A 12996-nucleotide genomic window follows, 5' to 3' on the forward strand; every position below is an offset into this window, starting at 1 on the left:
CAAATACATCTGTTATCTTTATGATCTATTACAAAGTCTGCAGGCAGATTTTCTAGGTTGTGTTTCAGGGCCCCAAAAATCCCACAGCTCAGCTCTAAAAGCAGGATCATAACTCATCCATATCTGCACCTATAGTTCATGGGATATAAGCATTAAGGAATTTTAAGGCCAACATATACCTGTACAAGTGAAGCAGTTGCCATTGTGGGAAAGTTTAGCTCACCTTTCCAGAACAATCTGATAGGACATTGTACAGCTTAGGGTAAATTGTCAACAGCATCCACATCAACTTTACTGAGAGAAGTTACTAATAATATTAATAACATACAATACATAAATAGCATTAATGGGGCAGCATCTTTAGCACAACATATATGTTGGTAAGGCAGGAATAGAGATCAGTGTGTCCTTTTAAAATGCATTTTAATAGTTGTATAACCATTTGTTATAAAACAGACACACATGTGAAACATCCATGTAGCCTAAATATCAGCAGTTACAAATTAATTGGGGCGGCAGTAGCTCAGTCCGCTGGGCCGGACAGCTGGGAACCGGAGGGTCGCCGGTTCAAGTTCCCCGTGTAGACCAAGTAAGCAGACTGGTAGCTAGTGAGTTGCCAGTTTGCCTCAAGAGCACTGCTGAGGTGCCGAGGTGCACATGAGCAAGGCACCGAACCCCTAACTGCTCCACGGGCGCCCTGCACCCCCTCTGTAGTGCATGTGTTTGTGTGTGTGATATGTAGTTCGAAATTTCAATTGTGTGTGATTGCTGTCAGTTGCATGCAAAATGACTTAAATAAACTATCTTATCTTATCTTAAGAACTGTCTGGATGGCCGTACATTACAAAACTGTATATCCCTGATTTAAAGATTAAAGTAAGCATCAGAGCCTGTGTGTTTTAGCGGTGCTGCCAAATCATAATAAAAACAGTGGCTTTGAATAGAATAAATCCCATTGAGAATGACTGAGGTAGAGGCAACCAAGAATGATTTGAAGGCTATGCTCAAAATATACAGTACATGTAGGTGTCAATCAGTAATGTGATGTTTAACATCTGTTCACTTATTAAACAAGAATCTATATCCTGTAAGATACAATTCAGAAACTATATACATACACCAGGCATTAACTGATTCCATTGATTCAGCTCAGAAAAATCAAACGCACACATGTTACACAGCATGTTACGGTTTGAGACAGTACATCACCAAAAGTGCAAATTGATTCCTTTTGTGGGCATGATTATTATCACAACAAATCATCTCTGTTAAAATGTTTCCTCAGCTGCTTATGTTGTGATTTGACTGTGGCATTGAGGATGGGGGTGTCAGTAAACTCCACAGTGCATGGACCGGGTATGCAGGGATCCACCTCCAGCTCCAGGACGGTCACATTGTTGGGTGCAGCCGTGCTGAGGATGCTGGCAGGCACAAACAGCGTCACCTGAGGGCCTCTGCTGGGCCAGTAACGTCCTATGTTGAAGCCGTTGATCCAAATCTGCCCCTGAAAGAACAAATTTCAGTCTGTCAACTTCAGGAAACCCATTTTGGTCTAATCAAATGACCTAAACATAACTGAAACATGCCTTCCTCCAGTTTGGCAGCTTGATGTAGGTGTCCTGAGGCAGTTGTGGAATGCCATCAGGAATGATGAAGGTACCCTCATAGAAAGCTGGAGGGGACAGAGAGGCAGGCTGAGTTCCATCTGCCGCGGTGGGCCCTGTTCCCCTGAGAAGACCCTGATCGACTGCTTTATCGATGCTCAGACTGTACATGGTCCAGTCAGTCAGCAGGTTTGCCCCCAGCGTCAGGTTAGACACCAAACCCTGCATAACAAAGAACACAATAAAGCAAAGCAGGGAGGAGATCTACTATTCCACAATGAATGTAACACAATTAGTTCAATCTATTCTTATGACTCTATTCCTGAGATCAAATATGGACAGTACCATTAGATTATACAAGATTTAAAACGTGAAAAAAAAACCTTGAAGTCGTTAATATCTCTTCCATAGTTGATTCTGCCCATGTTCTCCACCAGTATGTCCACCTGACTGCCAGCCTTGCCAGTCACATTGATGGTTATGACTTTATTTCTTTCAAGAATCCCTACAGCCACCTAGAGAGAGCGATAAAGAGAGAGAGAGAGAGAGAGGCACATCAGCACAAAGCAGCTGAGAGGTAAAGCCAGAATGAAACCAGACTATACTTCTAACTAACAGAGCACTGACAAACAATAAAGTTTGAGGCATAAGACCAAGACGGAACTGTGTACCATTTCTAATAACGCGCTGACTTACCTTGTCCACAGACACGTATGCTCTGTCATGGACGCCGTTGAGTGGAGATGACAGCGGAGTCGGTTTGCTGCAATTCACAGGCAGTTTGGTGCGGTAGAGCACAAACCCAAAGTCCTAGATAATGCAGAGAAATGAGATAGACATTGATACAAACTATTAATGTAAACTAGTAATTTTGTTTAAACACAATAAAGCAGAAATACATGATAAGATACCTGATTCAGTTCAATGAAACTCTGAGGATACAGGCTTGTAATGGGACCAGAGAGAGAGAGGACTTCAAGGGCGTCTGACACAGTCTGAAGCTGCAGTGGAAGATTTTGAGATTTAAATGTTTGATTTTTATTTTGAAAATCAGGACATCTTCAACAATATTGCAAGACATTAGGAAACATATCAGGAAATGAGTGCCTACCTTGGTCAATTTCACCTCCCCATATGCATATTTGGGAGTCGTCGGTGGTATCGGCCCCTCTGGTACCTTACGATACTATTGCGTGAAGACACCATAATTATTCGAGATGACATATGATACGTAAGACTTGATGGGGGTTATCCATTTAATATGAAGTACGCACCATTTTGATCACCTCTCGAATGGCAAAGTACTTCTCAGTGAGGTCTCCTGCTTCTGTGAGTGGGGCATCATAATCATAGCTGGTGGGCTGAGGGGAATACGGTGCATTGGCTCCTGAGGATACACAGAGGAAAGAGATGAGATTGGATTAGGGGGAGAGTTCATCCTCTCAAGGTAAGAAGAACACGTTTACTGGCCAAGCATGCTTATATATTCACAGAATTGTATGCACAGGGTGTCAGGCCAAAGATCATACAGGACTTGAACTCATCAGACATTCTGCTGAAGCCAACTCACCATTCCAATATCCAAAATTGGTTCCTCCTATGAACATATATCTGGAGGAAAAGGAAGAGGATATACAGCACACTTTAGAAGCTTCCAAGAATCTCTAACAAACTGCCCTCAGCCTATTCTCTCTTCTTCATCAGGGGTCCTAGGGGGGACATAGGGTCTAAACCTTTCTCAGACTTACAGATTGACATTTGCTCCCAGGAACAGCATCTCATTGAGGGATTTGGCCACAATGGCAGATGATACAACAGAGTGATGATGGCCCCAATTGTCCAGCCAGCCCGCGTAGAACTCAGAGTTCACCTGTAGTATAGAAGGTGGCGGCATAAGAAAACATGGTGCAGAGTCGTCAACAGAGAGAAGAAATACACTGAGGGAAATACTCGCCAAAGGTCCATGAGGTTCAACATGTCTCTGTGCGTCAAAGGCAGCAGTTACATTCCCACCTGACAGGACCGACAGAAAGAGACACACCCTAGATAAAATATTTCTTCCTCATTTTATTCTGACTTGTGCATAATGTGGCAATACGTTAGTGTTGAAACTGCAAATCATGAACATCATCTTATTTGTCTTTCTCAATTCCACCACGCCTGTAGATATCCAACCTATACGTTAAATATAGTGGTAGGATGTAAATAAAATAATGGTATTGTTTTCTACTGGAAACAATGTTATAGCTATCAAAAATGACCATGGCAAGATAATAGGAGGAGATATCTTTAAATCATGTTTTGGACTTTACAAAAAGTAAATCTAATCAAAATTTTACATTGAATTTCTAATATATTTGAAAACAAAATCTCTAAAACTGTGTGTTGAAAACCCAGTTTCTCCCTGAAACCTTTTCCATTAAAAATGTAGTCAAAATATCACCTAAACAAAGAATGATTGCTATTGTTACCACTGATCATAGACTGTACCATCTGATGCCTACCTGGCCCAAAGTCCACGGTGCTATAGAGGCCTTGGATTGCTCCACACTTAAGGTAGCTGAGCCCGGCCCCGTCTGTGGTGAACAGCACTGCCTTCTCCCCCAGGTAGGACCGGAATAGCTTCATCAGGTGACGCATGTAGTTGAAGTCACAAGCAAAGTAGCTGCCGTATTCATTCTCCACCTAGCAAACACGTTCATATCAGGAAGAAGATGGTGATGATCGGTGATGGAAACCACAACAACTGGCATGAATCGGTCCAGAACTCACCTGCACAGTGATGACAGGACCGCCGTTCTGATAGAGATGAGGCTTTATCATGGGCAGCAACTTCCCCATCCACTTATCTACAGCTGCAATGTAATCTGAAACACATATACAGTATATACATAGTTTATACTGCAGTATGCAAACGTGATCATGTTTTCTCTCTGCATTGCTGGTTTACTTTGAGACTCACCTGGATCTGAAGATCGCAGCACGATGTGTTTCTTATTGAGTAGCCAGGCAGGCAGGCCTCCCTAGTTTACATTAGGAATAAACGTATGAGCAATAGATAGAAACAAATGATTTGAACATGTGTGAATACGTGATATGAGCTGATATAACAAACTCACAACAAACAGACACAGTGAACTTAACATTTTCAGCATTTCTGGATTTATAATAGATACAATTTACAGGTAGCCTCTCTCACCATGTCCCACTCTGCACATATGTACGGCCCAGGACGAAGGATGACCAGTAAACCGATGTCTTGAGCCAGCTGAAGGAAATGCTCTACGTCTCGGTCTCCACTGAAGTTATACTGGCCTGGAGACGGCTCGTGGAAATTCCAGGGAATGTAGCTGCAAAATAACAAAGGGCATGTATTAAGCACATGATCAAGCTACATTTAATACACAAAACTCATCCTTAACTTTCAAATACATTTAGTCATGAAGGAGTAACTGTCGAACAATAACACTGTTATAATAATTTGATAACAGAGACATTTAATAATGTCTATAGTGAGTAATAGTCTATAGACAGATTTGCATTCTACCAGGTAAATATCATTGTATTTCATGATAGTGAGTCTATTATGAGACTAATTCTGTACACACTTCATCACTGCGGGCAATGTGGATTATTCAGTGAAGTGAAGATGTACTCCCCAATAATGATTTATTAATGAATGATTTAATAAATAAAATGGAATGTTGTTGCATTCAAAATAATGGAAAAAGAGCAGGACACTGGATCCTTGGAACATGCCAGAGACAAAGATGACAAACATAAGCCAGCAAATCATTCAAACAGCACATGAGGTGAACGTACGTCTGAATGGCGTTCAGTCCAGCCATGTACATCTTGAGCAGACGGTCTTTCCAGTAGACCCTGGGGATCCTGCTGTAATGGATGCTCCCCGATATGTATCGAAACTCTTCCCCATCTTTCCGAAAGCAGTCCTTCTCATAGTCCACAGTGAATGAAGGGGGTGCCGCCAGCTGATGGTCAACACACACAGACAACATAATGATGTGTTTTATTGGTTGAAGGGTCATGTTTTTATGACACAGGCCTGATGTCTCAGGTGACTTTAGGCTGTGTCATTTACAACTGGTATCATTCGGAAACTAACGCTTTACAGCTGTGACTGATGTCTTTATGTGAGATACAGTATATACGTTTAGATATGTAATGTCATATGTTGAATGTTTCATTTTTGTACATAATTAAAACTGAAATGCAATTGTTTGCAATATCATTGTGTCTTTGACAGATTTGAACTATTTTACTGTTGCTGACGTAAACAAACCAGGTTGGACACTAAATAAGAAATGATTGTATTGTATTGTACAAGTGTATCTTATAAAGTGTGTAATTGTGTGTAGTGTAGTTGTTGTTGTGTAATGCAGTGCAAGGCCTTGGCCAGGAAATAGGAAATACTAAGATCGTGAATCTGAGTGACGGAGAAATTAGATCTCTCATCCTTCTCGTGCCAGATCTTGAACACACTAGGAAGATGTCAGTTAATTATATTTTCCATACATTATCGTGTTCCTCTAAACACACTGATGCTGTTTTCTTAGAGCGATCTAATCAAATCAGCATTTCTATTATGTTTTGCTGTCCAGTAAAAACTTCCACAAAATCTTTCTAAACAATCGTTGTAATCTCAGAGATAAAGTTACTTACAGAATGTCCAAACAGCAGCAGCAGGACAAGCACGGGCATGGATCCAGAATTGAGAGGGGACATGTTGATTCTTCAGGCTGCTTTTAATCCCAAAATGTCATTCTATAAACCTTTCCATGCAGCAGTTACACGAAAACAGTGCGCTTGCTTCCTTGAGTGCATGCTGGTGTTTCGTATGGTCAGCAGACACGGAAGTAGAAATCATGTGATACCGTTACTGTGGAAAAACGCATTTATATCGGTAGAGGGCAGTGTCGCGCTTTTTATTTTGTACAATGGAATTTTGGGATATGAAATCATAAATCTTTTGGTGGAATTTGGCAGAATGGTAGAAAGTGATGATGGAGCAGACCAAAACGAAACAATGAATTAGAAGGTCGCAGTCACAACTTACAAGTATATGCTTGGAAGTTTTTTATTTGTCTGTCATGACATTTTTACGTTATCATTTATTGTGTTTACCCGTAAATGTGCATGTACAGTATAGCTGTATAATTTATTGTACATCATTTTCTTTCATGCTTGCCGTTTTAATTAATTTCAAATAATGTCAATGATGTAATGTAATGTAAAATAATGTAAATACAGAAACTGTTTTTACATGTATGCTTTTCACTGCTTAAAAAAAGTTTAGTAGGTAAGTTTGAAACGTTTTCTGTGTATGGATTGTTGTTAAAGTAAAATTGTTAGAAAATACAAAAAACGGACGTGGCAGGAAAATAAGACACATTTATGGAATTTAAATGGTCTTTATTTTTTTGCATATCATTTTAACAACAGCATGGACTAAAGTCAATATATTTATTTAGTGGAAGGTTAAATATGAACGTTTTAATCGGAAAGTTTCCGTTTCGTACTCCACACCACTAGGCGGCGCCTTTATTCTGCTTGTCAGCCGCCTAACGAAGCAACGAAGGAGGAGGAAAACGGAAATACATGAGATACACGTGGGGCAAAAGTTTATGAGATGCATGTAGAGTAATTTTAGAGTAATTGTTTATTAACGCAGAAAACTATGTCAGAGGATAAAACCACCACAGAAATGCTCCAGGACGAAGAAATGGACGACGAGCCGGTGCCGGTTTCGAGTCGGACTCGCAGCGGACGCAAAGTGCGAACTCCGGCCGCCCTGATGAGTTATGAGACTCCAGTACCGGCGAGGACACCCAGCCGGAGGACCAGGAGATCCGTCTTGCAGGAGCTGCCGGCCGAGGAGGAAGGAAACACCGAGGAGATGGAGCGGGAACCTGGGGAGATTCTGGCCGAGGAGACCGCCATCGTGTGCGGGGAGCCCTGCGAAGCGGTACCAACGTGTGTACCGTTGCAGGTGGAGCCGAGCTCAGAAGCTGCGGCCCCCACAGATACACAAGCCGGTGACGCTCCTCTTCTACCCAGGCCCGCTGCGGTAGAAACAGCACCAGCTCGCGCAGAGACCATCCCGAAAAAGAAGCCACGTTTGGTGTCAGGAGCGATACAGAACCCGGTCATCCCGCTGGGGAAACCCAAGTCAGGAAGAGTGTGGAAGGACCGCAACAAGCAACGGTGAGAGGGGTTAAGGGACTGTGACTTATAAATGTGCCCACATGTAAACAAAACCCCAAACTAGAGGAGTAGAACCATCTGGGCTGACAACAAGCATTCAAAATATGCTGTAAATAAATAATGTGCTATTACAACAAGGGGAAATACAAATTCATAAATAAGATAATAATGAGACAAATGGATATTAATTAACATTACTACTGCATTCGAAGTGTAGGAATTCTTTCTCACATATTGTTATTATGATATGATCTACAGTGTTTATTATGAGGATACATGGTTCACAACCCAGCAGACAGTATTGAATATAAGATGGAATCAAACACTGAATTTGAGTTGAAGGTTTGCTTATTCTGTGACAGGTGAGACTTATAAAAGAGAATGGGAGCCTCTCTAACAAACTGTGATGTGTTGCGTTTCCATCTTTTTTAATGTGTTTCTCCCTCCTGGTAGGTTTTCTGCCTTGGTAAGAGATAAGCCTCTGTGCTCCTCATGGGAGAAGAAGATGCAGGCCAAGCAGGAGAAGAATCTTGTAAAAACATACTCTCTACAACTTAAAGAGGAGAAAGCCAAACAGAAAGAGGTGAGGCTCAGCACGTGTGTGTTTGTGTGGTGCAGGTCGGATGCACTTGAAATAGTTTTAAGCATCTAGGCCTTTTTCTTATCCTGCCTTCTTTCCCGTCAACAGGACAAGAGGAAAAGACGAGAAGAGACCTTGAAACGGCGTGAAGAGAATGAACGCAAGGCCGAGATCGTACAAGTGGTACGTCGAGTACAATACAATGTATAGGTGTCACTTGTGAACAACAACATTCCAGCATACTAGTAACACGCAACGTTTATGTAGACAGTCCATGGTTGATGACAAATTGTAGGGCAACTTTACATTACAACTAGTTTCTGTTTTTCTGGTTGTTTGGTTGTAGTTTTGTTCATTGTAAAGGAATGCATCTCCCTGTCAGCACTTTGACCTTTGACCTTGCTTTCTGTTATCCCATCCCAGATCCGAAACACGTCAAAGATAAAGCGGATGAAGAAGAAACAGCTCAGGAAAATCGAGAAGAGAGACACGCTGGCTTTGGTGAGGAAGAACCAAAATGCAAAAGCCAAAGAAGCCAGACAAAGGATAACCAAGGGTGACAAGGTTCAGGATTTGGCCTAAAGACTGAGATGTCAATGTATCTCGGGACAGTGTTGGTGATCTGAGATACAGCGAGCAAGACCAGTGAAACGTTTTCAGTCATTTATTTACATGCAAAGGGTTTTGTTTATAAGTTCATGTTGAAAGATGAATAATGGGGAAATAAATGAAATGTTGACTCGTATGTCATTGATTTGATTCCCTTATATTAACACCATCACAGTGCTCATATACTTTCTAAACCAGGGTTCTCCAACACGTCGCTCGCTAGCTACCAGTAGCTCGCTAGCTACCAGTAGCTCGCCACCCCAACTTAAGGTTGAAAGAATACATACATTTGACAGCACAACGTCACTTGGTAAACCTGTTTAAATTTCTATCCAATCAAATTCACAGATATCCAGCCCACAAAATGATTTTAAGCCAATCAGCTGTCAGTCAAACAAATTTTGCTGCTGTCATGTTTGTTTATGTCACTGACACCGTAACATGAGGTGATGTTAGCAGGCTAGCAAGCGCGCTGGATTTGACAATTACCGTGGTTAATAGCCCCAATAAAAGGCAGAATTATGAATGACAATTGTGTGTCTCATTTGCGGTGCGAGAGCCTCTGTAGGGCGCCACTTCACCAAACTCAGCAACTTTTCATGGGACTTCAGAGACGCCAGAGGAGGCGGAGCTCCATAAGAGTGAACTTGAGTGGATACACTCCAGCAAACACCACACACTCTGTCATCTCACTAACACCAAGAAAGACTGAATGCATCTGAATTACAGATGAGATGGGAACTACAGGGAATGTGAAGTGAAATTGTGATGGTGATATGTGGACAGACAGAAATGTGAAATATGAAAGGAATAGTATTAGTAAAATAGGTAATAACATTGTTTTGTTTTCTATGAGATTAATATGATGTGAATTTATTGTGTGCTAGACACACTGAAAATATTTATAGAAAAAAAACATGCTGATGTTGCTGAATTTAAGATTTTGATACGTTTTGTCTTCAGTGTGAATAATTCAAGCTGATCCATGATGATGGTTGATATGAGTGATGATCAGTGATAGTACCTGGTACTTGGCACTTGTTCAGGGACTCGTTAGGACTGTAGTCAAGAGGCCTGTAGTCCCTTTTTTTAAATAGGTTTTAAACCAGTTAAGAACTGTTCCAGTGAGTTCAACCCAATTTTCCAATCCGACCGTGTCAAATGCAGCACTAAGCTCGAATAACACCAGAACTGAGACTTTGCCACAGTCTATGTTTAAATGAATGTTGATGAACGCAATTTCAGTGCTGTGGTACAAAATCCAGTAACTATACAAAATGCCTCATCTGGCAATATGAAAAAAAAGGACAACACATTGCTGGATCTGCTGCTTAATAAGGATCCACAGCAATCTAACCAAACTGTTCCTTGAGCTGTGCCCAACCCTCCCACTGAGATTCGGCAAAACGTTTTGTGTAACTGGGCTAATAAATACAATTAAAGAAAACCAAAACTGTTGAAAACACAAATTCATCACTGACTGAGTAGCTTCACGTGGACTGTGACCTCTGTTAATACTGGATTGAGACCAAAACGATAGGCGAGGTTGTTGAAACTGAATATTTTAAAGATGCTGTACATCTGAACTCTGAAATAACAACAACCCATGACTCTAGTTTCTATTTTTATGAATCTAATCTGCTACATCATTGTATTACTAATCCCTCTGAAGGCACATTCACCCAAAACAGAAGCAGTCGATTAATGGAGTCCAGTGAACACAAAAGCCTCCTCTCATTTGTTGTATTTTTCATGTCACATATCTGAGAGGAAAGTCAGAGTAGCTTATGTACAAATAAAACAGCACTGTCATTAACAGTCGTCTCTTTGTGCCCTGCAGAATGGCAACACCTTCACTGTTTCACCCTCTTATTTGCTTTGTAAATCCTATCAACTCCATAGAACAATCCTCACGTCCTCTAAAACCCCATGATAAATGTATGAACGTACTTCCCTGAAGTGTGCACAGTGGAAGGAATGCTCACACTTTATTTTCTTAAAGTTGGTTTCCATTCGCATCATCACTCACGCTTGTCATTCAACCTATAAAACCTGTGACAAACCTACAATCAGGCCAGACAGCAGAGAGCAGCGCCAACTTCGCACATCCAACCAGAGAAGATCATCAAAAGTGTGTAATTATAATCTTTTCTTCATGTGAGTACTACTGCAAATATAATCATTTCCTATTTCATCAATGGGTAGAATAGCCCAAAAAGGGATGGAAAATGGCCTGATTGTTTTATTTTAAATTTTTCTGTTTGTTTTTTTGTTTTGTTCGTATTTTTTCATTTTGTATTTACAAAAGTTAGACCTCTGCGACTGATAAAGGATTAAATAGAAACATTGCTTTTGATCTTTCTTTACATTTGATAGCAATGAACATGCTGCTCACTATCCTGATTCATCTCCTGATTATTGGTGAGTAACTTGTTTTTCTTGCTGCAAAATGCAATTTCTGTCTGTATGTTACAATCTTTCATAGGGGGCACATTTATGTTTTATCTGTTGATTAAAAGCTTCAGTAGATGCTGATGGAACGACTACTGCTGGATTGGCTGCTGCTCCAAGGGTAGATGCTACAACGGTCGCAGGTGCAACGACGGTCGCAGGTGCAACGACGGTCGCAGGAGCAACGACGGTCGCAGGTGCAACGACGGTCGCAGGAGCAACGACGGTCGCAGGTGCAACGACGGTCGCAGGTGCAACGACGGTCCCAGGTGCAACGACGGTCGCAGGAGCAACCACGGTCGCAGGAGCAACCACGGTCGCAGGAGCAACCACGGTCGCAGGAGCAACCACGGTCGCAGGTGCAACGACGGTCGCAGGTGCAACCACGGTCGCAGGAGCAACCACGGTCGCAGGTGCAACCACGGTCGCAGGAGCAACCACGGTCGCAGGTGCAACCACGGTCGCAGGAGCAACCACGGTCGCAGGTGCAACCACGGTGGCAGGTGCAACCACGGTGGCAGGTGGAACCACGGCAGGTGGAACCACCACAGGTGGAACCAGCGGAGGTGCAACCACAACTGTTCCTGGGAGTGTGACAACCAACGTTGGGGCAACAAGCACCACAGCCGGAGCTGCTGCACCTGCTGTGATCTCATGGCTGAACGCTGTGATCTTGTGTCACTTTGGTGTTGTTCTGCTGAAGGGCCTCTTCACAGAGTAATATAGCTTCCATTTCACTGCATACATCTCTTATCACCCAACCATGTTATTTATGTTTAACACAAGCCCCCTATAAGCCTGCTATGATGAAGTATGTGTGTGTTGATCGGTTTAGAAAATCTGCATGATACAGCACCTTTTAATATTTAAATGATTGTTATAATAAAGTTTGAGACAACTTGGAAGCTTGTGGTTTGTGGACCTGAATATGTGGTGACAACACGAATATATCTCACCAGCATTTTGGACATAACCTGGGATATTTATGTGAGCTCAGGAACCTCATTCCCTTTGAATAACAAACGTTATTGAATAACTCTAACAGATAAACGACACATCATTAAGTCAAATACATGATTTAACATTATCAAATCCTGTTATTTTCAATATCCGGTCGGCTGTCCCAGAGAATATGAACTTATCTCTCAGTTTAAGTACAAGTTCATTTAATAATAGAATTACGATAATAAGAAATATATTGTTATTAAATCTTGATGTAAGCATTTCAACAGATTTTTGGATATATTTCATATGGCCAAATCTGGTTGGCTAGTAACTACTTAAAATCTGCCAATAATCTCTAAATAAGATGAAGGCCTTTGTCGGACCAGGAACATAAGAATCAACACCCACAAAAAAAAACAGGCACAAGAGCTGATTTCCAGACGGAACATAAAACTGATTTTTGTTTTAATTATGACAATAAACCTTAGATACTACTAAAACAGAATAAACCAAAGAACCTGTTCCACCAAAGTGCATTAGTGATAAATTGACCTATAAGCTTGAAGTGGATTACCAAACCCT

General features: G+C 41.5%; 2 protein-coding genes across 2 annotated transcripts; one reads left to right on the top strand and one right to left on the bottom strand.

Annotated features, from left to right (window-relative positions):
• Positions 1-406: 406 nt before the first annotated feature.
• On the bottom strand, positions 407-6465 carry glb1 (galactosidase, beta 1). Its single transcript, XM_076147732.1, has 16 exons — positions 6288-6465; positions 5427-5596; positions 4804-4954; positions 4567-4627; positions 4377-4471; positions 4109-4289; positions 3559-3617; positions 3353-3474; positions 3175-3215; positions 2879-2991; positions 2716-2790; positions 2516-2605; positions 2301-2414; positions 1988-2119; positions 1587-1826; positions 407-1504 (listed from the first exon to the last, which is right to left on the bottom strand). Exons 1-16 carry the CDS (start codon positions 6348-6350, stop codon positions 1250-1252), a joined length of 1962 nt encoding a protein of 653 aa, XP_076003847.1. The 5' UTR covers positions 6351-6465; the 3' UTR covers positions 407-1249.
• A 724-nt stretch (positions 6466-7189) lies between these two features.
• On the top strand, positions 7190-9154 carry ccdc86 (coiled-coil domain containing 86). The gene is made up of 4 exons (XM_076148220.1): positions 7190-7829; positions 8283-8412; positions 8518-8592; positions 8833-9154. Exons 1-4 carry the CDS (start codon positions 7303-7305, stop codon positions 8989-8991), a joined length of 891 nt encoding a protein of 296 aa, XP_076004335.1. The 5' UTR covers positions 7190-7302; the 3' UTR covers positions 8992-9154.
• Positions 9155-12996: the final 3842 nt, after the last annotated feature.

This window comes from Genypterus blacodes, unplaced genomic scaffold (assembly GCF_046128005.1).
Source record: "Genypterus blacodes isolate CSIRO-AG114 ecotype Tasmania unplaced genomic scaffold, CSIRO-AGI_Gbla_v1 ptg000039l_1, whole genome shotgun sequence".
In the NCBI taxonomy this organism is placed as follows: domain Eukaryota; kingdom Metazoa; phylum Chordata; class Actinopteri; order Ophidiiformes; family Ophidiidae; genus Genypterus; species Genypterus blacodes.